Below are 26,735 nucleotides of genomic sequence, written 5' to 3'. Positions count from 1 at the left end.
AAATTCCCCATCCCTGGAACCATTCTGGTAAATCTCCTCTGCACCCTCTCAAGGACCCTCACATCTTTCCTGAAGTATGGTGTCCATAACTGGATGCAGTACTCAGTTGGGGCCTAACCAGAGCTTTATAAAGGTTCAGTGTAATTTCCCTGCTTCTGTACTCAATGCCTCTATTTATAAAGCCCAAGATCCCCTATGCTTTACTAACCACTCTCTCAAAATGTCCTGCCACCTTCAAAGATTAATGCACATGCATCCCCAGATCCTTCTGTTCCTGCACACTCTTTGGAACTGCACCATTAATTATATATTGCCTCTTCCTATTCCTTCTGCCAAAATGCATCACCTCACACTTGTCTATATTAAATTCCATCTGTCATTTGTCTCCCATTCTGCTAGCCTATCTATGTCCTGTTGCTGGTGATTCGTATCAGCCTCACTGTTGACCACACCTCCAAGTTTGGTATCATCGGCAAATTTTGAGATTCTGCTCTGCATTTCAAGATCCAAGCCATCTATATGTAGCAAAAAAAGCAGTGGTCCTAGCACTGGCTCTTGGTGAACACCACTGTCCACCATCATCCAGTCTGAAAAACAACTATTAACTACGACTTGCTGTTTTCTGTCCTTAAGGCAATTTTTTAACCAATTGGACAGTGACCCTCCTATTCCATGAGCCTCAATTTTGTTAACCAAACTTTTATGCTGCCCTTTATCAAATGCTTTCTTAAAATCCATATAAACAACATCCATCACATCCCCTTCATCAACCTTCTCTGTTACGTCATCAAAAAGTTCAATTAGATTTGTCAAGCATGATTTGCCTTTTACTAATACGTGCTGACTATCCTTAATTAACTCAAACCTCTCCAAGTGTCTGTTGATTTTTTTCCCTGATTATTGTCTCTAAAACTTTAGCTACCACTGATGGCCTGTAGTTGCTAGGACTGTCCTTACACCCTTTCTTGAAGAAGGGTGTCACATTTGCCACTCCAATCCTCTGGCACCTCCCTACTATCTAGGGAAGATTGGAAGATTAGGGCAAGTCCTTCTACTATCTCCACCCCCACTTCCTTTAGCAACTTGGGATGCAAGCCATCCAGACCAGGTGACTTCACTATCCTAAATATAGCCAGCCTTTCAGTACCTCCTCGCTCTCAATTTTTACCCTATCCATTGCCTCTACTCTCTCAGCTTCTGCTGATATTTTGTCAGATTTTTCTTCCTTAGTGAACACCAATACAAAGTACTGATTAAGTATTCTAGCCTTGCCCTGTGCCTCTGAGCATATATTCTCCTCTTTGTCCCTAATAGGTCCGCTCCACCTCTTACTACCCGCTTGCTATTTACATGACGATAGATGATTTTTGGGTTCCCTTTTAAGTTGATTTTATTCTCATATTCTCTCTTTGCCAGTCTTATTTTCCTCCCCTCTTGCTTGAAGAATTCACCCTCTTTCTTTGTTTCATCATAACCACTATCTCCCTTGTCATCCAAGGAGCCCTGCTTTTGGTTCCCCTACCTTTCACCTTATTGGAATGTACCTAATCTGTACCTGAAGAATCCCTTCCCTAAAGATTACCCATTGTTACATTACAGTTTTTCCTGTCAGTTTTTGGTTCCATTTTATCCCTGCTAGTTCCTTTCTCATCACTTTGAAATTAGCCCTCTTCCAATATAGCCGTTCTACTTTATATTGTTCCTTGATTTTCTGCATTATAAGTGTAAACCTTGTGATCCAATGATCACTCTTACCCAAGTATTCCCCCGCAGTTACTTGGTTCGCTTGGCCCACCTCATCTCCCAACACCTGATCCAGCAATGCCTCCTTTCTAGTTAGGCTGAGGACATACTGCTCAAGGTAGTTCTCCTGAACACATTCCAGAAATTCCTCCCTTTCTTTTCCCTTTACTCTAAAATTATTCCAATCGATATTTGGGAAACTAAAGTCCCCCAATATCGCCACTTTATAGTTGTTGCACATCTCTGTGATTTCCCTGCAGATTTGCTCCTCTGTCCCTCGAGGAGTACAGGGGATGTAGGAGTACAATTAAGAAGGAAATTAGGAGGGCGAAAAGGGGCCATGAGATTTCCCTGGCAGATAAGATAAAGGAGAATCCTAAAAGATTCTATCAGTATATTAAGAGTAAAAGGGTAGCTCGGGAGAGAGTAGGTCCCCTTAAGGATCAGTGTGGTAATCTATGTGTGGAGCCCTGGGAAATGGGCGAGATCTTAAATGAATACTTCTCGTCTGTTTTGCTAGTGAGTTCAAGGGAGGGAACACCGATATCCTGGAGCATATCAACATTACAAAGGAGGAGGTGTTGGAGGTTTTGAAGCGCATTAAGGTGGATAAATACCCAGGGCCTGACCAGGTGTATCCTAGTATGCTATGGGAAGCAAGGGAGGAGATTGCTGGGGCCCTGGCAGAGATTTTTGTATCATCGTTGGCCACGGATGAGGTACCGGAAGACTGGAGGATAGCTAATGTTGTGCCTTTATTTAAGAAGGGCATCAGGGATAAGCCAGGGAACAATAGGCCGGTGAGCCTTACATCAGTGGTGGGAAAGTTATTGGAAGGGATTCTGAGAGACAGGATTTAGATGCATTTGGAAAGGCAAGGTCTGTTTAGGGATAGTCAGCATGGCTTTCTGCATGGGAAATCATGTCTCACGAATTTGATTGAGTTTTTCGATGAGGTGACCAAGCGGATTGACGAGGGCAGGGCGATGGACGTTGTCTACATGGACTTCAGCAAGGCCTTTGACAAGGTCCTGCATGGTAGGCTGGTCCAGAAAGTTCGAACACATGGGATCCATGGTGAGCTAGCAAATTGGATACAAAATTGGCTTTATGATAGGAGACAGAGGGTGGTAGTGGAGGGTTGTTTTTCAGATTGGAGGCCGGTGACCAGTAGAGTGCCGCAGGGATCAGTGCTGGGCCCTCTGTTGTTTGTCATATATATTAATGACTTGGATGTGAATGTAGGGGGCATGATTAGTAAGTTTGCAGATGACCCCAAAATTGGTGGTATAGTGGACAGTGAAGAAGGTTGTCTAAGGTTACAACAGGATATAGATAAACTGGGAAAGTGGGCAAGGGATTGGCAAATGGAACTTAACGCAGATAAGTGGGAAGTGATGCATCTTGGGAAGTTAAACCAGGGCAGGACATATACAGTGAATGGCAGGACCCTGGGGAGTGTTGAGCAGAGAGACCTTGGGGTGCAAGTGCATAGTTCCCTGAATGTGGCAACACAAGTAGACAGGGTGGTGAAGAAGGCGTATGATATGCCTTCATCGGCCGAGGCATTGAGTACAAGAGTTGTGACGTCATGTTACGGTTGTACATAACGTTAGTTAGGCCGCACTTGGAGTACTGTGTGCAGTTCTGGTCGCCGCACTACAGGAAAGATGTGATTAAGCTAGAGTGGATGCAGAAAAGATTCACCAGGATGTTGCCTGGTTTGGAGGGCTTGAGTTATAAAGAGAGATTGGAAGGCTGGGTCTGTTTTCCCTGGAGCGAAGGAGGCTGAGAGGGGAAATGATAGAGGTATATAAAATTATGAGAGGCATAGATAGGGTAGATAGCCAGAGTCTGTTTCCCATGGTAGGGGTGACTAAAACTAGAGGGCATAGATTTAAGGTGAGAGGGAGGAGGTTTAAAGGGGATCAAAGGGGTAAATTTTTCTCACAAAGAATAGTGGGTATCTGGAACGAGCTGCCAGAGGAGGTGGTGGAGGCAGGAACAGTGGCAACATTTAAGAGGCATCTGGACAGGTACTTGAATGAGCAAGGCATAGAGGGATATGGAATTAATGCAGACAGGTGGGATTAGTATAGATAGGCATTATGGTCGGCATGGATGCGGTGGGCCGAAGGTCCTGTCTCTATGCTGTATGACTCTATGACTCTATCTCACTCTCACTATTTGGAGGCCTATAGAATGCCCTTAGTAGAGTGATCATACCCTTTTTGCTTCTCAACTCGAACCAAATGAATTCTGCCTTTGCCCCCCTCAAGGACATACCCTCTTTCCAACACTACAAAGTCTTCTCTAATCAGTACTGCCACCCCATCTCCCTTTTTTACTTTTCTATCTTTTCTGAACATTGCGATATCACAAAATTGTGATGAAAGGTCACAGACCTAAAATGTTAAGTCTGTTTCTCTCTCCACAGGTGCTGCCAGACCTGCTAAGTATTTCCAGAACTTTCTGTTTTTATTTCAGATTTCCAGCATCCACAGTATTTTGCTTTTATCACAAAATTAAAATTGGATTTGAATGATACTTCAAACATATTACACTTTTTATGCTTCTTCATTTGGGCCCAAATGTTCACTTATTCTGGGAGTTTAAATCTCCCTGCCATTGTCTGCAATTTAAATCTACCTACGATATGAATATTAACCATGGCTCAGTTGTTAGCTCTTTCACCTCTGAGTAAGAAGGTTGATGGTTTGAGTCCCACTTCAGGGACTTGAGCAGAAAATCTGAACTGATACTGTAGTGCTGCACTGTCGGAAGTGCTGTCTTTCAGATGAGACACTAAATCAAGGCCTCATCTGTCCTCTCAGGTGGATGTAAAAGATCCCATGGCACATTTTGAAACCGGAGCAGCGAAATCCTTCCCAGTGTCCTGGCTTATATTTAAATCTCAACCAACACCAATAAAACTGATTATTATCATATGTTTGTGGGAAGTTGCTGTGTGCCAATTGGCTGCCGCATTTTCTGCATTACACCAGTGACTACACTTCAAAAGTACTTCATTAGCTGTAAAGCACTTTGGGACATCCTGAGGTCATGAGCAGCACTATGCATGTATGCAAATGATGCAGAAGAGATAACGTGCAAGCAATTATGGTGCGTTGTCATTGAGCATGTACCTGGCCAAACATTTCCTACATCTGGAGAAATCTTGACTGTGAGCTCCAGTTTGCTCTGTGAGTTCCAAGAATTTGTGTTCTTGTTCCCAATGAGAAGCAGGAACTAAAGAGTGACAGCTCGCTGTACTTTATTGATTATCAATAAACATATCATTCAGTGTAAGTAATTGTGAGTTGGGCTTTCGCAAAATGTGTGTGCTGCACTTCCTCACCAACCTGTCGACACTGAGGGAGATAACTGCAGATGATGACTTTTAGTGTGAGTAATCAGCCCTCTCCAGTTATCACCATGTGTAATTCTCAGCAACACTCGTGGTACATTCACACTACAGGTAGGGGTCTGCTGCAGTTGGAATTTTCAGTTGGATGTTACATAGAATGTACAGCACAGAAACAGGGCATTTTGCCAAAATGGTACATGCTGGTTTTAATGCTCCACACAAGCCTCCTCCAACCCCTCTTCATCTAACCCTTTTAACATATCCTTCTAATCCTTTCTCCCTCATGAATTTGCCTAGGTTCCCTTTAAATGCCTCTATACTATTTGTCTCAACTACTCCTTGTGGTAGTGAGTCCCACATTCTTACAACTTTTTACATTGGCTAATTTTTTTTAAATGTTGTCGGAACAACTTGTTTATTTCAAAATAAATTGATCTTTCAAATCGTTAATTATTATACAGAGTACTTTTAAAAATAAATGTTTCAAATGGGGTATATTAGAACTTTGAAATAAACACTTAAGCCAACGAGAAGACAGTTCTGCATAGTAAATAGGCAGAACATCTTTTTGGCTTGACGGCAGCATTCTGTTAGTCGCAAACACCACACGTGTTGCTACTGCATAGTAGCAGCATGTAACAGCTAGCTTTAACTGTTGCTCAGATGTTAGGGATCTTCCAGGGTAATTTGAGGTAGACTGGGCACTTTTCAGGGCCAAAAAAAGACGGCCTTAGGTCCGTTCATAAGTTTGCACAATATACAGTGAGAAATGATCTGATCAGGATAGCCATTGTCACAAAGGATGTCTTTGATTCACCACTAACAGGATGCTGCTGTCAAGCCAAAAAGACGTTCTGCCTATCACACAAATGAGTAATGTGATATATGAATTTCAATGCCATTGTGATGCTAGGTATATAGGCCGTACGTCCCAAAGACTGGTGGATCATATCAAACAACATGTCCTTTCTGCTGTTCACAATGGGCAAGGTATGGGCTGTACCCAACCAGCCCATGCTTGTAAAACTCAAATCACAGTGTCCAACATTAGATGTGATTCTGCGATTCGACAACATTTGCTAAATAATCCACAGTGTTTAGTTTAGAGATACAGCACTGAAACAGGCCCTTTGGCCCACCGAGTCTGTGCCGACCATCAACCACCCATTTATACTAATCCTACACTAATTCCATATTCTTACCACATCCCCACCTGTCCCTATATTTCCCTACCACCTACCTATCCTCGGGGCAATTTATAATGGCCAATTTACCTAGCAACCTGCAAGTCTTTGGCATGTGGGAGGAAACCGGAGCACCCGGAGGAAACCCACGCAGACACAGGGAGAACTTGCAAACTCCACACAGGCAGTACCCAGAATTGAATCCGGGTCGCTGGAGCTGTGAGGCTGCGATGCTAACCACTGCGCCACTGTGCCGCCCTAATCTATCTCCATCTCTGGTGATAGGCTGTCTACTAATATCCATTATAAGCCCACTGACTCCCACAGCTACCTCGACGACACTTCTTCACACCCTACCTACTGTAAGGACTCCATTCCATTCTCCCAGTTTCTCTGTCTCCGCGCATCTGCTCTAATGATGCTAACTTCCATGAAAGCGCTTCCGGTATGTCTTCCTTTTTCCTCAACCGAGGACTCCCCCCTCCCCCGCCCACTGTGGTTGACAGGGCCCTCAACTGTGTGTGCGGCTCATTTCCCGCACCTCTACCCTCATCCCTTCCCCTCCCTCCCACAACCGCGACAGGGTTCCACTTGTCCTCACTTTCCACCCCATCAGCCTCTATTTCCAAAGGATCATCCTCCGCCATTTCTGCCACCTCCAGCGTGATGCCACTACCAAACGCATCTTCCCCTGCCTTCCCCTGTCAGCATTCCAAAGGGACACCCTGGTCCACTCCTCCATTACCCCCACCACCTTGTCCCCGTCCCATGGCACCTTCCCTTGCAATCGCAGGAGGTGTAATACCTGCCCATTTACCTCCTCTCTCCTCACTATCCCAGGCCCCAAACACTCCTTTCAGGTGAAGCAGCGATTTACTTGTACTTCTTTCAATTTAGTATACTGTATTCGCTGCTCACAATGTGGTGGTCTCTACATTGGGGAAACCAAACGCAGACTGGGTGACCGCTTTGCGGAACACCTCCACTCAGTCCGCAAGCAGGACCCCGAGCTTCTGGTTGCTTGCCATTTCAACACACCCCCTTGCTCTCATGCTCACATCTCTCTCCTAGGATTGCTGCAGTATTCCTGTGAACATCAACGCAAGCTCGAGGAACAGCATTTCATTAAAAAAAAAAAATTTTTGTGTTTAGTTTGTTTTATTTCATCTTAGTTTGTTCAGTTTGTTTACCCACTTTTTTTCATGTTTGTACTTGCGGCTGTTCAATTTTCAGTCTGTTAACACCCTATCTATACTAATGCTTTGTCTTTCAACACGCCATTAACATATTGTTTGCCTTTGCTCCACGACCTTTCTGGTCAGCTATTCTGTGACCTTATCCTATATACACCTTCTCCTTTGTTATCTCTTGGCCCACCCCTGCTTTACTTGCTTATAACCTTTTACATTTCTAATATTTGCTAATTTTGAAGAAGGGTCACTGACCTGAAATGTTAACTCTCCTTCTCTCTCCACAGATGCTGCCAGACCTGCTGAGTATTTCCAGCATTTCTTGTTTTTAATTTCAGATTTCCAGCATCCGCAGTATTTTGCTTTTATTTTAATTTGGCTGTTTTCTGGTTAGGTGGAAAACTTTAATAATATGCTGAGACCTATGGAGTGATGAGACTGAATTGACAGTGCATTGTTCCCACCTCCTTCGTAGCACTGTATATATCTGTTTTTAGAAGCACTATATAGTATGCCATTTATGTTTCATCTCTTCTTCCTCCCATTTATAAATACTGATGCAAACCTATTTGCATTCAGGCAGTATGGTTGGAAGTTGCAACCCATGGTCAAAATGAAGACATGGCGGGAAACAAAAATTGAATCATGACATCAAAGTAAACTTACTATTTTTGCTAAAGCCACCATCTGGTTGACCCAGTAAAATATTGGATTCCCTACTGGTGGCATTAGCAGATCTGACAAGCATTGGTCCAATCTGCACCTTCTGCTTTGTTATCTCTTGCCCCACCCCCACCTCACTTGTTTATAATCTGTGACTTTTCTAATATTTGTCAGTTCCGAAGAAGGGTCACTGACCCGAAACGTTAACTCTGCTTCTCTTTCCACAGATGCTGCCAGACCTGCTGAGTGATTCCAGCATTTCTTGTTTTTGTTTCAGATTTCCAGCAAAAGCAGTATTTTGCTTTTATTTAAGTTTATTTTAGTGGTGCCATTGCCTTTGTAACATTTGTAAATGTATATTGGGAGCCAGCAGCAGTAGCATGATATTTGCCACAATATAGTTAAACTTGTTCCACTAAAATGATTACATTATTTTAAATGTTCAGTGATTGATGTGTCAAAATAGTTTAGGCTGTCATTAGTTGAGTATACCTCTGGTCATTTTCTTTAAAAATAAATTCTGTTTCAAATTTCTATTCTCAATGTAGAGGAATTCAGTATATCTGACAATCTGCTTGCATAGATATAGCAGAGGCTAGAGGTATAACATTGCTGGATGGGCATATTAGATTCCTGTTAGTGTATTGAAGGTTCAGATGGAAATATATGCATTAACTTCCTGATGCATTAAGGTATTAGAGTGGAGACCATGTGATGTTATTGACTGGGCTGCGTGGTGTCTTTATTGTGACTTCAATTATTTTTCAGCTTTACTTTGCTGTTGTGTTGGTCCTGGGCTTTCTCATAGACGGAAGTATATTTCTCCACTGGTTTCTGGACCTTATAGTGGCCTCCACCATTGCTACTGTTTTCCACTGAAAGCATATTCTCTGTTGGACTGTCTCTCTTCTAGTTCCTGGCCTGCTCTTGTGTCCTCAATTTCGGCTCCCCTTGCCAGCAACTTTTCACTATGCTGAGCTAACTGTTACCTGTTTCTGCTGGTTTCCATTCTGCTCTGATTCTGTTCCATTTCTGTTTCAACGTGTTCTGCCTCCTTGAATAATGTGTGTCTCTGCACACCAAGATCCCTCTACTCTTTAAAATGTACCAGTTGAGGTGTATTTCCAGTCTGTATTCCAATTTCCAAAATATATGAATTCACACATTCTGTATTGAACTACATCAGCTCCCAAACTGCCCATCCTACTCATCTATTAATGTGCCCTGCAGTCCTTCACAATTTGCCATAACCTAACCCTCTTCCCCACCCCCCCACAACCCCCCGTCAAAAATTTAGCATTTTCAGCAATTTCCATATTCTTACCTGAGTTCCTAAGTCCATGTCATTTATGCATTTGAGCATCATTCAGCTACTTGGTAAGAAACGTACACAATGGTAATCTCAGTGCAACTTTGAATTTGCTGTCTAACCTTAGATCACATCAATAGCTTTGTCATTTGGGTGTAATGAATAGCCCCACCAAATCATTGAGAACACCGAGTCACTGATGCAGCAGATTAAAGTTTAAAACTGGACACCACCACAGAGGCCCAATCCAGGTAGCCTGCTATTTGTTCCAGCCTCAGGTCAACAAAAAGCAATGAGCAAGGTGATTGAATTGGAATACTATAAGACAGTTTTTCTACCATCACAGCTCTTTGTTTTTTGTTAAAGTACTAGATGCTTCAACACCTACAGTTAAAAGCTATTACACAGCTCCGTAAAAAATCTTTTAAAAATTAGTGAGCAGGTACCTTGATGGCTTCATATTGGGTCTTCATTACAAAATATGGTATTTTTGTGCAAATATTTCAGAAAACCTAAGTGCTAAAAACTATTAATTAAAGTCTTTTGGTGTCCAGTGTTATTATTTACATCCAAAGTTCATACTTCTAAATGTATTGCTTGAAAGGTTTTGATGTTTGACAATTTCTGTTGATTGAGTTCAAGGTTTGATTGAAACAGTTTAGTCACACCTCTGTCTCAGCTTGAACTTTACTTCGAGGGAAGGCTTGCAAAATATATGACTCAGCAAGAACAAAAGGAAAGCTTCTCATTGCACCTCGCCAAGCCACTTGTACAGGCATACAAATGTAAAACTATTTGACACAGTGGCCGTGTAGCTACTGTTCTTTATAACAGAGGTGGTTGGTTTTACTGGATTTGTGTTTTAAAAAGTTTGGGGTTTTGAAAATGTGCACAATGTTATGAAATGGTTTTTGATGCATGAATTGACCTCTAATTACGCTAAGCTTTAATGTTGCTTCCAGCTATCTGCATTGAACATGGTGGTTCTGAATGCATTGTTCTCTTTAAATTCCTCCCTCCCTGCCTCCCAAGAAGATGCTTTTACTGACGTTAGAAAATTGTCATTGATTCAGAAATATAAGAAGGGAGAAAATTGGCACAACCTGATCGAACCAAAGTAAATATATTACTTTCAATAATATTACCTACAATATGTTTATTTCAAACAGTAGTTTTGAAAGAAGCCTTTACAAATGATATTAACAGTAAGTTGATTCAAGCCATGAAATGCTGTGTTTTGATTTGGAGACAGATGCTGACTGGCTGCATGCTTAGCAGAGGGCCCAGGTGCATGCGTGGCTAGCACAATGCACAGCTAGCCTAGATCTCTTAAAGGCAGCCTGCCCCTCTTAACGGGGAGCTGCACTCATGCAACTGAAGCAGCTACAACTGTCTCTGGAAGGCTTGGCTGAAAGGTAATGCACAGCACATGGAACAGGCAAGAGAGAGGGCTCCCAGGTTTTGGATTCAGCACTGGAGGCATTAATGATGGTGAAAAGGAGGAGATATGCCATGTTTCTGCAGGAGGCCTTCAAGGCGCACCTTGAGAAGGGGGTGGAAGCAGGTGGCCAATTCCAGGATGTGGCTTCGAGGTTCTGGCTGCAGTGCTGGAAGAAGTTCAATGACCTCACATAGACGGCCAAAGTACATCACAGGACACCTACCCACTGTACCACCAACTTTTCATGCTACTAAATGTACACCACCCATCAGCCATCTCTACGAATCAGGAGTCATGGCAAACATGCGGCAGCCAATTTGCGCACAGCGAGCTCCCACAAACGGTATTGTGATAATGACCAGATAATTTGCTTTTGCGATGTTGATTGAGGGATATATATTGAGCTACACATGGATAGCACATTTGTTCTTCTTTCAAATAGGGTATGGGATCTTTTATGTCTAACTGAGAGAGTAGAACGGGACTTCAATGTTAAGCATCTCATTCGAAAGATGGTACCTCCAACAGTGCAGCACTCCCTCAGTACTGAGGTACTGTACTGTCAGCCTAGATTGTTGTGCTCAGGTCTCTGAAGTGGCACTTGAAGCCACAACCTTTTGACTCAGAGGCAAGAGTGCTACCAACTGAGCCATGGCTGACACTTGCTTGTAGAACTAATGACCCTGCCACCTGTTGAGACAGTTGCAGACAACATTTGATTTCCACCGTTACATAACATATGCTGTATTTTTTGAATCACTTCAAAAAAAATTGACCAGTTCAGTGCTGGGTTAGTCTTACTGCACAGAACTGTTTTTCAAAACTATTATCATTATTTTGACATTTTTATTTGCTTGTTTCTTTTACATATGTGTCCAGTTTCATGAAGCAGATTTAATTAACATTTAATAAAAGACTGTTTCTAGAATGTTAACTCCAGCAATTTAAAATGCAGTTGGGCAATAATCCTGCCAGGCCAGACAGTCCAATTTGGAGTATTGATTTACATTATCACTCTGAATGAAAAGGTAGGGATCTGAAATGACAAAGAACCGAGTAACCAGTGAATAGACTAGGCTATGGTCCTTTCAGGTCAGCTTAATTTCTTTTAATAGATAACCATTAAATTGGAAAGGAGAAAGTTGTAAAGTAATCATTAAGCAGGTAAGCAGGATCAGGTTTCCATAGAAATACAATCGCTTATGGATTGACCACACTGACCTAGATAATGTATAGAGAATGTAATAATGTTGTCCCCTAAATATCCTCAAATTTGAATTAAATTGTAATGTGTTATTAAGTGCAAAAGCTAATCAGAGCACATTATATGAACGCCATTAATTCTTAAAATAAAGCAAACCAAAATCCTAGTTTGTGGAGATGAGAGTGTCTTCACGATGTGACGTGACCTCTCAAGTTACCACTACATTTAAATAGATTTGCAGGTAGTAAACATCCATAACAGGAACACTAATATTAGAACACACCTTTTGACTAAATTGAATGAATTGAAATGGGGAGTGACTGCCAGTATACCACTTTCCCACACTCTAGCAAATATTTTTCTTTTAAAAGAGCTTTTTTTTTTAACTGACTTCATTGCTGAACTCATGAAATTGCCGTGCTATATGAAAAGGTTTAAGCCCCTTCCCAGATAGCATGACCAAGTGTGTTCCATTCAGTAAAGACCTATCATCTGTTTTGTGTGCAGTATAATCGTTCTAGTCGACAAAGGAGCCAAACAGGATGTGAATGTTTTAATGATGGTCAAAGTACATTTCAGTTTATTGTTGGATCATTTACTATGTGGAAAATCTCCAGTAACCTCTCAGGCAAGGATTGTAAAACAATGGAGGCCGTAACGGGGGAATGAATTTGGTTAGTATGGACAATAACCACAACATTAACGGGAGGAATCAGAGGTGAGCTCCTCAAAATAAAACAATCACAAAAGTGACTTGCACTTCCTGATCATTTGAAAGACAACAGGATAAAGATAAGACTTTTAGATATTCGCAAGGCCTTGCAACTTAATGCAAGAATTTAAAATAAAATATATCTTGAGTTCACTGGAACATGTGTGTACAGATATCGAATATATATGATAAAACTACTTGGTTTACTGAAAAATACACCACTGAATGACGGTCATGCAACTTGCAAAGATTAGTGAGTTTTGCAGATTTATTTTTTGGTAATCAATGAGTTCTTCAGTGTAGTTATTAGTGCAGCATGTTCTCTGATAATACCTGTCCTTTTAAGTAGCTTTTTCTAGTTTTAGACAAATTATTTTATTTCACAGGTAGTTGCAAAGGCATAGTGTACAGTTACTTAACAGTTGAACAAGCCAGTGGTAGACTGGCTTACAAGAACATTATATGGAGTCAATGAATTTGTTATTTTATTTATTTCATCCATCATGGTTGCATGAAGATTTGTAATATTCACCAGGTGCAAGAATATTTCTTCACTTGACCGATTTGGTTCTCTTATTGTTGAATTCCTGTTGTTGAAGAGTAGCCACTTGGGCAAGGCATTGGCGGGTTGGTGTCTGTGCAATCATCCCACAATCTGAGCTGCTGTCTTCAGTGTGTGGGGGTGGAGGAAAAAGACATTAAATAGCAACCATTGGGAATAGGATTTCAGATGATAATTTCCATGCTCCTGAGTGATCTGATTGTTTCTTCCACAGTTGGGAATCTTGCAAAGAAACCGTTCCACGTATGTATTAATAAAGGGAAAAGCAAAATTGCACACAAGAATGATAGAGGTCTATTGCTTCACAAGGTCACAAGATAATTACGAATGATGCAGGCTGTTCAGGCAATTTTAATTCTGCGACTTAGTATCCTGAAGTTACACTGTTGCAGCATCAAATGATTCCAGGGTTTTTGCCTCCACTAATCTATCCAGGAGACTGTGTCATGTGTTAATTAGTTTTTTGTGTGGCAAGGAATTTCATGATATCAGTCCTCAATTTGACTTTTACTAGCTGGAGTCTGTTCCCCTTTGTTCTGATCTTGCAATTTACATTGAAATAATATTCTTAATTTACCTTTTCATACCTTTAATGATCTCCAGCATGTGATTATCTCCCTCTTGTCCCAGCAACTAGGACTGTTTGCAGTGCTCAAGGTGTGGTCTGACCAGAGGACTGTGTGGTTTAATTATAACTTCCTCTGATTGATATTCCATTCTTTTGTCTAAACATTTCAACATTCTGTTGTTTTTTTTAATTGCTGCTCTGCATTAGTTTGAAATGTTGACCATTAAGTCTGCTGAGACTGTTATCTCTCAACTTGATCCTTGTCTGTTTCCATGACATTCATGAAGTATGTGTGTCACTTATTTTCCTTCCTAGCTGCAGTATCTTGCACTTGTCTGAATAAACTTCACTTGACGTTCATCTGCCCACATCCTTGTGTTGTGCAACTCACTTTGTAATTTTGAGCTAATCTGATTCCACTTTGTTTTGGGCCTCCTTATCTCGAGAGACAATGGATACGCGCCTGGAGGTGGTCAGTGGTTTGTGAAGCAACGCCTGGAGTGGCTATAAAGGCCAATTCTAGAGTGACAGGCTCTTCCACAGGTGCTGCAGAGAAATTTGTTTGTCGGGGCTGTTGCACAGTTGGCTCTCCCCTTGCGCCTCTGTCTTTTTTCCTGCCAACTACTAAGTCTCTTCGACTCGCCACATTTTAGCCCTGTCTTTATGGCTGCCCGCCAGCTCTGGCGAACGCTGGCAACTGACTCCCACGACTTGTGATCAATGTCACAGGACTTCATGTCGCGTTTGCAGACGTCTTTAAAGCGGAGACGTGTACGGCCGGTGGGTCTGATACCAGTGGCGAGCTCGCTGTACAATGTGTCTTTGGGGATCCTGCCATCTTCCATGCGGCTCACATGGCCACGCCATCTCAGGCGCCGCTGACTCAGTAGTGTGTACAAGCTGGGGGTGTTGGCCGCCTCGAGGACTTCTGTGTTGGAGATACGGTCCTGCCACCTGATGCCAAGTATTCTCTGGAGGCAGCGAAGATGGAATGAATTGAGACGTCGCTCTTGGCTGACATACGTTGTCCAGGCCTCGCTGTTATAGAGCAAGGTACTGAGGACACAGGCCTGATACACTCGGACTTTTGTGTTCCGTGTCAGTGCGCCATTTTCCCACAGTCTCTTGGCCAGTCTGCACATAGCAGTGGAAGCCTTACCCATGCGCTTGTTGATTTCTGCATCTAGAGACAGGTTACTGATGATAGTTGAGCCTAGGTAGGTGCACCTCCCAGTTAAGTATCAAATTTGAGATTCTGAATCTCGGTTTTCCACATAAATGAGAAACAGTACTGCTCCCAGCACTGAACCCTGGGGCACCCAACTCAGAACTTCCCTCCCTTTCCCCACCCAACCCCCTCCCATCCTAACATCATTCATCTAAAGCCTATTTGTTTTCAGTCCTTCAGCCACTTTCTTATTCATTCCCATGGTTTACTGTAAATCCTCACAGCTTTGAGTTTGATTAATAGCATGTCATGTGGGAGTTTGTCACATACTTTATGGAAGCGTATGTACACTTTGCCCTTGGGCTTTTCACAATCGACTTGGGATGTTACTTTCTGAAAGAAGTTGAAAAGGTTGATTAGGCAGAATCTTTCTTTACAAATCGATCTTGGCTACTATTTACTAGATTATTTTTTTTTTTATTCATTCTTGGGATGTAGGCGTCACTGGCTAGGCCAGCATTTATTGCCCATCCACATAAATATGCAATATAGATATACAGATAGTCCTCAAGTTTACTCTTGGTAATCAATTCTATAATTTTATGTGGAATGAAAATGAGACTAATAGGTTTATAGTTGACCATATCTGATTCATCCCTTTTTTGAATATGGGCACCAGATTGACTTGTTTGTGATGCATTGATACCTCCCCAATATCCTGTGATTTCCTCATAATGGTTGTTGATGCCTTACAATACAGTCTACTCCAGCAACTCTGGAAAAATATCATCTATCTCAAATGATTTGTTTGTTTTCGGCTGCTGTTTGTTTGCTTAGGATTTCCATCTTAATTATTTTGAAGTTATTGATTTTACTTCACTTGTCCCTGTTTGGGAAAGACATGTTGCTTATGTTTGGTGAATACTTGAAGTAGTTATTATGCTCATGCTCACATATACCATTTTCATCATTTCTGACAGCTCTCTTACTGTTGTAGTATGATCTGGTTGTAATCTGGGCAGTAATTGTTTAATACTTTGTGTATGGCATTAAATAATAGAACATAGAACATTACAGCGCAGTACAGGCCCTTCGGCCCTTGATGTTGCGCCGACCTGTGAAACCATCTGACCTACACTATTCCATTTTCATCCATATGTCTATCCAATGACCACTTAAATGCCCTTAAAGTTGGCGAGTCTACTACTGTTGCAGGCAGGGCGTTCCACGCCCCTACTACTCTCTGACATCTGTCCTATATCTATCACCCCTCAACTTAAAGCTATGTCCCCTCGTGTTTGCCATCACCATCCGAGGAAAAAGACTCTCACTATCCACCCTATCTGACCCTCTGATTATCTTATATGTCTCTATTAAGTCACCTCTCCTCCTCCTTCTCTCCAACGAAAACAACCTCAAGTCCCTCAGCCTTTCCTCGTAAGACCTTCCCTCCATACCAGGCAACATCCTAGTAAATCTCCTCTGCACCCTTTCCAAAACTTCCACATCCTTCCTATAATGCGGTGACCAGAACTGCACGCAATACTCCAGGTGCGGCCGCACCAGAGTTTTGTACAGCTGCAGCATGACCTCGTGGCTCCGAAACTCGATCCCCCTACTAATAAAAGCTAACACACCATATGCCTTCTTAACAGCCCTATTAACCTGGGTGGCAACTTTCAGGGATTTATGTACCTGGACACCAAGATCTCTCTGCTCATCTACACTACCAAGAATCTTCCCATTAGCCCAGTACTCTGCATTCCTGTTACTCCTTCCAAAGTGAATCACCTCACACTTTTCCGCATTAAACTCCATTTGCCATCTCTCAGCCCAGCTCTGCAGCCTATCTATGTCCCTCTGTAACCTACAACATCCTTCGGCACTATCCACAACTCCACCGACCTTCGTGTCATCCGCAAATTTACTAACCCACCCTTCTACACCCTCATCCAGGTCATTTATAAAAATGACAAACAGCAGTGGCCCCAAAACAGATCCTTGCGGTACACCACTAGTAACTAAACTCCAGGATGAACATGTGCCATCAACCACCACCCTCTGTCTTCTTTCAGCTAGCCAATTTCTGATCCAAAGCACTAAATCACCTTCAATCCCATACTTCCGTATTTTCTGCAATAGCCTACCGTGGGGAACCTTATCAAACGCCTTACTGAAATCCATATACACCACATCCACGGCTTTACCCTCATCCACCTGTTTGGTCACCTTCTCAAAAAACTCAATAAGGTTTATGAGGCACGACCTACCCTTCACAAAACCGTGCTGACTATCTCTAATGAACTTATTCTTTTCAAGATGATTATAAATCCTATCTCTTATAACCTTTTCCAACATTTTACCCACAACCAAAGTAAGGCTCACAGGTCTATAATTACCAGGGCTGTCTCTACTCCCCTTCTTGAACAAGGGGACAACATTTGCTATCCTCCAGTCTTCCGGCACTATTCCTGTCGACAATGACGACATAAAGATCAAGGTCAAAGGCTCTGCAATCTCCTCCCTGGCTTCCCAGAGAATCCTAGGATAAATCCCATCCGGCCCAGGGGACTTATCTATTTTCACACTTTCCAAAATTGATAACACCTCCTCCTTGTGAACCTCAATCCCATCTAGCCTAGTAGTCTGTATCTCAGTATTCTCCTCGACAACATTTTCTTTCTCTACTGTAAATACTGACGAAAAATATTCATTTAACGCTTCCCCTATCTCCTCTGATTCCACACACAACTTCCCACTACTATCCTTGATTGGCCCTAATCTAACTCTAGTCATTCTTTTATTCCTGATATACCTATAGAAAGCCTTAGGGTTTTACTTGATCCTATCCGCCAATGACTTCTCGTGTCCTCTCCTCGCTCTTCTTAGCTCCCCCTTTAGATCCTTCCTGGCTAGCTTGTAACTCTCAAGCGCCCTAACTGAGCCTTCACGTCTCATCCTAACATAAGCCGCCTTCTTCCTCTTGACAAGCGCTTCAACTTCTTTAGTAAACCATGGCTCCCTCGCTCGACAACTTCCTCCCTGCCTGACAGGTACATGCATAATATTTTGAGAGTTTTCAAAAAATGAGAAATAATCAAGTGGGTATAAACCTGGAAATCTATATTGCCTGCTCTGACTGTACAGAATTCCACTCAACCATCTTTGCCATCTGGAAAGCTCTACAGTTTTGGGGGTTGGAGGAGGTGGGGGCACATATCTTCAAAATAATTAGATTGTGGAATAACAAACCGATCATAGTTTCAAACCATTACATTCCAGTTAAATTGCAAGGAGGTAACAAACTGGTATCCAATCCTCCCTCCCTCCAATCAAATGGCCACTTTGAAAGAATTACTAATTAGAAGAATTAAGACAACAGGGGAAGTGATTGGTACAGTAGGTTAGCATAGTGTTCATTCATCTCTGGGACTGCATTTCACAGCCATACCAGACTGATGGGATTAAAGTTTCCTTTTCTGGTAGAAGTGTTTGCAGAGTTACTATTGCTTGTAATTTGATTGAGAGGAGTGGGGTTATTTGGTCCTATTTTTCCAAAGGAAGGTGGCATTTCACTTTCATTTGAATATTTACCATTATGGATATGCGCAATGTGGAGATAAAAATGGAAAGAAACCAATCTGCAGTGTTCTTGTTCCTGTGGACATGGATGATGTATGGTAATGGTGAACTCCATTGCTTACACCAAGTTAGCTTGGGCTATGAGAGGTCTGGGTAAACTGAATTAACTCAATCCTGAAAACAGAAAAATCAAACTGAAAATTAAAGAATGCATCATTTCTGTCAGTTAATGAAAGGTTTAGTTGTGAATTTCAGGAACTTAATTACAATTCTGCTCTCCAACACACTTCATGTAGCAATTAGTGCCTTGTGATATATTCTATTGAATATAATGAGCCTATGTTTATACTTCAAAGTTGTAAATTCAGAATCAGACTAGACAAATGTCAGTACTTACAAGACATGTTGAGTTTATAACGGGATCAAATAGCCTCTAGCAGCATCTAAAAACAGAACAAATCCAATCCGGCCAATTACCACCCCATCAGCTTCCTCTCGGTCATCAGCAAAGTGATGGGGACAGTGTTGTCAACAGTGCGATCAAGTGCCACTTAAACAGCAATAACCTGCTCACCAATGCTCAGTTTGGGGTTCTGTCAGGGTCACTCGGCTCATGACCTCTTTACAGCCTTGGTCCAAATATGGACAATGGAGCTGAATTCCAGAGCTGAGGTGAGAGTGACTGTCCTTGATATCAAGGCAGCATTTGACAGAGTGTGGCATCAAGGAGCCCTAGCAAAACTGGAGTCAATGGGAATTGAGGGAAAACTCTCCACTGGTTGGAGTCATACTTAGCACAAAGGAAGATGGCTGTTGGAGGCCAATCATCTCAGCCTCAGTACATTACTGCAGGGGTTCCTCAGGGTAGTGTCCTAGGCCCAACCATCTTCAGCTGCTGCATCAATGACCTTCCCTTTATCATAGCGTCAGAAGTGGGTATGTTCGCTGATGATTGTACGCTGTTCAGTACCATTCACAACTCCTCAGACACTGAAGCAGTCCATGTCCATATGCAGCAAGACCTGGATAACATTCAGGCTTGGGCTGATAAGTAGCAGGTAACATGCGTGTCACACAAGTACCAGGAAATGGCCGTCTCCAATAAGAGAGAATCTAACCATCTCCCCTTGACATTCAATGGCATTACCATCACTAAATCCCCCGCTATCAACATCCTGGGGGTAAGCATTGACCAGAAATTGAACTGGACCAGCCACATAAATACTGTGGCTACAAGAGCAGGTTCAGAGGCTGGGAATACTGTGGTTACTCACCAATGCTTGTCCACCATCTACAAGGCACAAGTCAGGAGTGTGATTGGATACTTTCCACTTGCCTAGATGAGTGCGGCTCCAACAGCACTCAGGAAGCTCAACACCATCCAGGACAAAGCAGCCTGCTTGATTGTCACCCCATTCACCACCTTAAACATTCACTCCCTCCACCACGGACGCACAGTGGAAGCAGTGTACACCATGTACCAGATGCACTGCAGCAACTTACCACACCTCCTTCGACAGCATCTTTCAAACCCGTGGCCTCTTCCACCTGGAAGGACAAGGACTTCAGACGCATGGGAAGACCACCACCTGCAAGTTCCCCTCCAATTCGTACACGATCCTGATTTGGAAATATATTGCTGTTTCTTCACTGTCGCTGGATTAAAATCCTGGAACTCCCTCCCTGACAGCACTGTGGGTGTACCTGCACCAGTTGGACTGCACTGGTTCAAGAAGACAGCTCACTACCATCTTTTCGAGGGCAATTAGGGATGTATAACAATGCACCAATTCCATGAAAGAATTTTTTAAAACTTGCTTAGCATTTAATTTAGCTATATCAATATTAGTGGTAGTAGAGTGAGTGTTTCATCTAAGTTTCTTCCCTGTATGCAATATTTTATATTGCTGGAATTCTCTGTCCACTTAAATATTTTCTCTTACTCGTTTTGTAAGTTCTGACTTGCCTCCTCCAAATTAATTACCCCTTCTAGTTTGAAAGCTCGATGCTGAAATTTCAACAATTTGCATTGCATTTCTGAATCCAAGCCATTGATACAAATTAGAAATTGTAATGGTGCCAGCATCAGTCCCTGGGACACCCCACTCAATGGGCTGAATCTTCTGTGGGCGAAAAAAACAGCGTCCCGGCCGCATGTCGCAGAGCCGCCACAATCTTCCGTGTGGCGGTTCATTTAAATAGCTGGGCGGGCAGCCCCCCCCCCCGCCCCTCGCCCCAAATCACCTGGTGGGGGCGGTCTGTCCACCCCAAAAATGGGGTGGTTGATTCATTTTTGATGCTGGATGATCCTCTTCTTCAAATAAGGCCACCTCGACTGTTTCTCCAGTTTTATTTTGGCCTTTGCTAGCAAAACCATGCAAGGAGATTTGAATCCCCACTGACTAAGGTGCAGAAAAATAATGTCAGCAACGAATAGGAAGCAGTGTAACCCATTACAGCTGCCACCTGACATTCAGCATATGACTCCTATGCTTTCTCAATGCGTCGTGCTACTCGCTCGGAATGCCATCAAATTGTTTAAATGGGCATATCTCGCACAGGGTGGAATGAAGTGGGCTCATTTGGGAGTGGTCACTTGGTAGCAGATGTCTTAAAGGACCAAAGGACATTTAATGAAGGAATCTGCCCATTCTTTCTTCAAGTTCACATTTCATTCTGCCTGATTTGTTCCGAACCGAAGATGATGCAAAGTCAAGAGTAGAGAAACAAAATGGCTAGAATAAGTTGCTATTCAGCAAAGTGTCACTTTTTTTCCATCACTTGTTTATGGATTTCATCCATGTGTTTCAGTCCTCACATTTTCTAACTTATACTGTGCCATATCTTGAAAGGAACTTGCATCAGCGTAACAAAGACCAGCATTCATTGGAATTGCTTCTGCCCCAACAGTTGCCCTTAATCAACAGTTTTCCCAAACAAAACTAACAGTGATCACTATGAGAGACACTCATAAAGTGGACTGTACAGCTTGCACTGGAGTTAATTGAGCAGAAAAGGTATCTGTTAAAGCCAGTACTGCTAAATTGTTCTCATTGTCATTAATTAACTTGTTTGTCGATGACTGACAATTGCAAGTTGACTGCTATAAAATGTATCTCTGAATGTTAAGGGATTTGTGGAGATTATTATCGTATATTAGCAATTTGTTTTTAAAATTTTGAGGAATATCAAGGAAAGGTTGATTCTTTACACTGTGTCAGCAAAGTAATTTTTATCAGCTGGATCATTTTGCTACATTTTTGAAATAATATACTATCCTGATTTATAACAGTTCCTGGTGATTTCCATCATTCAAACTATTTGCAAGAGGTACCTAAGGTCAAGAAAGACTTGAGTTTTTTGAACACAACTCTTAAACGTCTCAAATTTCATATGGATCAAGATGAGAAAATGCATAAGCTTGCTATACTATATTTTATTGTTTTAAATGGCTAGATGTTCATTTATCTATGTTTGTGTCCAGGACATAAAGCAATAAAGAGTTTAAGAAGGTGAAATTCCTCCTGTTGATAATTTTACAGGGAAAAAAATGTCCAAATGAGCATAAAACAGGAAATTCTGTTATGTACTCGAGCCTAATTTTCTGTTCAGTAAACTTACAAATGGAAAGAATTTCATTCTGTTAGTATTCTGCAAATTGGTTTCACAACCTTGAGAATTTTCTGTTACTTGACAATGGTCAACCCAATAGTTACAGTGTACAGTTTCTGCCACTATGTCCCTCAGTGAGGCCTTAAAATTGCATTCTGTCCGGTTGTTGAAACCTGGTATGTATATATTAATTCATGCTACTGTTCTTAATATGGTTTAAAAAGAGATTTTGCGGATTTTTTGGCACCTACCATATTAAATTTTTTTAACAGGGGCTTCAACAGAACATTATTTGGGAAGGACATCCTAATAGCAGTGTGCAGTAAGTAGTAGCGACAGCCTTAAACCTCAAGTCTGTACATGATGACTTACCCCATCTGCTGAAAAGCAGAGTTGAAACATTCCTCACAGGGAGGGATGAAAAATGAGAGGACTAGTTCCACCAAGGCTTCTCTTTATTGCACTACTTGGTGGCAGGTCTCATATTTAACCACCTTGGAGGTCTGAAACTTGGGCAATTGTGATTAAAAAGTGGCCAAAAAAACAGTAACTTCACTGCAACCTCCCCGCCGCCCCCCTGCCAAAATATAGCTGTTGAAGACTAATTAGTTCCACACGAGGAAGATCTTGTGTTTAGTCATGATTTATTTTTCTGTTGAACTGAAATTCCAAATTGCTGATATACAGAGATCTGTGACAGCTTTACACCTCCCGCACATGTCAAATTCCTGATTTTAACTGTACTACAACAAGGAGCTTCTGAAAGCAGGTGTTATCGCCTTACAGTAAGAGAGGTAAAATTGGCAGGCCAGTTACCTATGCTAACAATGAAGTACATAGGAACAGGAGTAGGCCATTTAGCCCTTTGACCCTGTCTGCCATTTGATTAGATTGTAGTTGAACTGTGCCCCAACTCCATTTACCTGCCTACTCACCAGATCATTGATACCTTTACCTATCAAATATCCATCAATCTCAGTCTTGAAAATTTCAGTTGATTCAGCATCATTTGGGGGAGAAAATTCCAGATTCCTAGTGCTCTGTGTGTGGAGAAGTGTTTCCTGATTTCACTTCCAAATGCCCTATCTCTAATTTTAAGATGATGCCCCTTGTTCCAGATTCCCCCCACGGAGGATATAGTTTCTCTGTATCTACTCTTACTAAACCCCAAATAATTTTAAACATCTTAATTAAATCAACCCCTCAACCTTCTAAACTCAAGGGTATATCAAGCAAGTTTCGAAAGAGGCCTGTAACTTGTCTACAGCCTATCATGTCAGCGGACAGTGATGCACAAGGAGAATCAAGGGCAGGGAAAAGGGAAAATAACCAAAGTAAAAGATCACAAATAAATGTTTTTGTAAATAATCTTTTCATAGTAAATAAAAATAAAATACTTTATTAGATACCATGGGTGGAATCTTACTGCCTTAGCCTCTGGTGTAATGGGCGCGAACCTGACCTCCCGATTAGAAGGTCTTCTGACAATACTTTACTAGAGAAAGCAAATTAAGAGCCAGGCCCCTGACCAGTTAGGGAGAGTGGGTGGGATGATGTGGCCATTTTGTCTGAGGAAGGATTTCTGTTTAAAGGTCATGTTTCAGAAAAGCTCGGCAGCACTTGGATTTTTCAGGCTGCTGCACCCACAGGAATGGGGAGGAGTGCTAGGAAGGCTGACCCACGTGTGTCTCACTCTTACCTGGAGGACCTGCTGTGGGATCTGAGGGACTGCAGCGAACTGAGCTCCCTGAAGGACAGGAGGAAGAGGACAGCTTCTCCAAGCAAGCAGACGTGGATGGAAGTGCCTGAGGAAGTCAGTAGCAGAAGTGTGGGTCCCTCCAACCTGGAAACCGTGTACCAAGAGAATTCAGGACCTCCAGAAGGGCAGGAAAGGTGAGTAATATAACACTTTCCGATGTCAAGCCTCACCCTCTGCCTTTCCCAGCATCTTCCTGCATACTGCTCCTCAGAACAACACACCTTGCTACTCCACTCATTCCTGTCTCTCCAGGCACCTCACAGCCCCATTTGAACAGCAACACTCACACTTGCCTTCATCCTATTGTCTTCTCGTGTCCCTACCTCACAGTCACCCTGCACAAAAGGCGTCCATCCCTCCTCTCTGCATAAACCATTACCAGCACTTGCACCCCTCTGCTTTCTTTCGTTGCAGGAGTAAAGAGCACATAACTTAGTGAGAGGCAGAGACGTGGGGTGGGACAGACAGTGAGGATGGGCCTCCAGTGACCAGCACCTTGTCAGCCACTGGCAATGTGTGCCCATCTGCTCCACTGGGAAGGAGGTCTTGTTCTAGGAGGCTGCCGATGTCTGCAGTGACCTGCCGTGACAGCCTAAGCCTCCTGAGGCACTGGTACTCAGTCATGTCGAGAAAGCTGACCATCTACCTGTAGACCTTGTGTTGGGGGGTGGGTTCTCACTTCATTCCAGCTGGATCTCTGAGTCCATCCCCTCTGTCCTGTGGAAGAGCATGTGACTGAAGAGAAGGCAACTGCTGGTGCTCCTCTTGCTGCTGCTGGAGCAGTTGGTGGTGGTGAGCCACCTGCATTGGACCCTCAGCACTGGTAGATGGTTGAGCTGCATAAGCTGCGCTTGTGCCACTTTGAAGGCTGGCAGCAGGGAAGTGCAGCTGAAGGTGAGTGAAGTGCTGGACAGATGAAGTGCCTTCCAAGCAGTTGACAATCACCTGTCAAGCACTCTCAGAGAAGGAGTGCTTTGAACAGCAGCTTCTCTCCTGGCCATGGTTGGAGCTCTTCAGTTATAATGATCAAAGCCTTCCCAGCTTGTCAGTTTCATTGAAGAAGCTCTTCCTGTTGTGCTCTCACCATCTCCCACCTGCCAGGTTGCAGACACAGCGTGGAGCTTCTGCACTGTTGGGAAAGGGGGAATCCATATGCAAAATAGGTCCTAATTCCCACCTTAAGTACTTCAGTTGGCTTTCCGCCTCAGCCACGGGGATTCCCAACCTGCCCCTGGGAAAGCTGGAAGGGGGAGGGATCCTGACATGGCGACATTTTCTGCAATTTTCCGGCCTTGCACACCGCCAAACTGCCTCCACCAGCCTGAGAAAATTCCACCCCATCTTTCTAGCATTTAGAAGAAAGATGAAAGTATTATGGTTTGTTCTTGTGATGGGAAAAAACTCCATCTATGTATAATGAAAAGAAAGTGACTATAAATAGAATGCCCATTTTTGGACAGACAATTGGGCAATATTGAATGCTGAAGGTAGAACTGGTATCATAACTTACCTGCTTGAACACAGCAGTGGCATTTCTCAAACATCTTAACAGAGAAATATCAATATATTTATGACAAAATGATCCTAGATTATATTTCATACATTTATATCACTGTTTCCCTCATGATCTTCAGGTTCTCTGAAACCTCTTAAAATCTTCCCGATGATGACAGATGTGTTGTCAGCAATCTTCCAGTGTTTTTCTGTTACTGTTCAATACATAGTATACATGATTCTCCCTCTGTTTTTCCCTTACATTCATACTGACACCAGAACCTGCAGTATGATCATTATTTATTAATCATATTCCATATAATGAAACTACATGACCAAAACCATAGTTCCAGTTGAAAGCTGAAAATATATTTTAGTTACCAAGGGTTAAGAGAGCTTCCCTTATTTCTGTGTCAGAAATAACAATGCAGTATTTGTGTCGCATGTAATATTTAGTGATTTTAATTGAGTGCAGAAATTCCTGAAGATAATCTAATGCTTGCATCACGTTGTCAATATCCTGGTGAATTGGCAAAAGGGAACTGTCTGTCCACATTACAGTAAGTAGATGTTACTGGACAGCTTGACGTAGCTGGATTTCAGCCAAGGTTTCGGTGTACTGGTGCTTTGAGGAAGTGGTCTCTGTCACCCATTAGGATGGTTCCCAAAAAACGCCAGATTTGATTAAAAGTGGAGGCGTTTTTCTTCAGCATTCAGAACACAGAGTAATTTCACACTCATTATTTACTGAGTGTTTGCCAAAGTAATTCAATGCTTCAAATGGTGTTTTCTAACAGAATATATTCATTTAGGAAATGAGAGTTTTTTTAAAAAAAAATTATTTTTATAATTCATTTAAGATTATGTATTTGAGTATCTGGAGTAGGTTTAAACCTCTTCCAACTCGGAGGTGAAAGTGCTACCACTGAACCAAGGCTGAGACTTAAATGATTGTTATATGCAGTAGACTTTAAGCTACTGTAGCACAGACGAAAACCTTGGAAGCATTTTTTTTTTTTAAACTGCTGCAATGGAAGGAACTAGAGCATCTTAGTAGATGGATGAATTTATGGGCCAATGATTTCCCTCAACTATTATTACTCGGTTATCTTCTAATTTAGGAAGATCTGTCCTCAGCATTGATCCTTCCTGAGTGGATAATCCTAAATCTACCAGT

General features: G+C 42.3%; 1 protein-coding gene across 6 annotated transcripts in view; it reads left to right on the top strand.

Moving 5' to 3' along the window:
• Positions 1 to 26,735, top strand: part of shroom3 (shroom family member 3) — a 480,123-nt gene that overhangs the window by 272,715 nt on the left and 180,673 nt on the right. The window contains exon 1 of one of the 6 annotated variants that reach the window (XM_068038329.1): positions 12,714 to 12,819. The exons of 1 other annotated variant lie outside the window; for it this stretch is intronic. In XM_068038329.1, coding sequence (XP_067894430.1) covers positions 12,767 to 12,819 — 53 coding nt within the window. In that variant the 5' untranslated portion in view covers positions 12,714 to 12,766. Of the gene's footprint in view, positions 1 to 12,713; positions 12,820 to 13,593; positions 13,619 to 24,174; positions 24,199 to 26,735 lie in introns of those variants that run through there. 4 more of the 6 variants (XM_068038410.1, XM_068038349.1, XM_068038367.1 and 1 more) reach the window with 4 other exon arrangements.

This window comes from Heterodontus francisci, chromosome 1 (assembly GCF_036365525.1).
Source record: "Heterodontus francisci isolate sHetFra1 chromosome 1, sHetFra1.hap1, whole genome shotgun sequence".
Lineage (NCBI taxonomy): Eukaryota > Metazoa > Chordata > Chondrichthyes > Heterodontiformes > Heterodontidae > Heterodontus > Heterodontus francisci.
The sequence above is the reverse complement of the archived record's forward strand: the minus strand, read 5'-3'. Positions and strand labels throughout refer to the sequence as shown.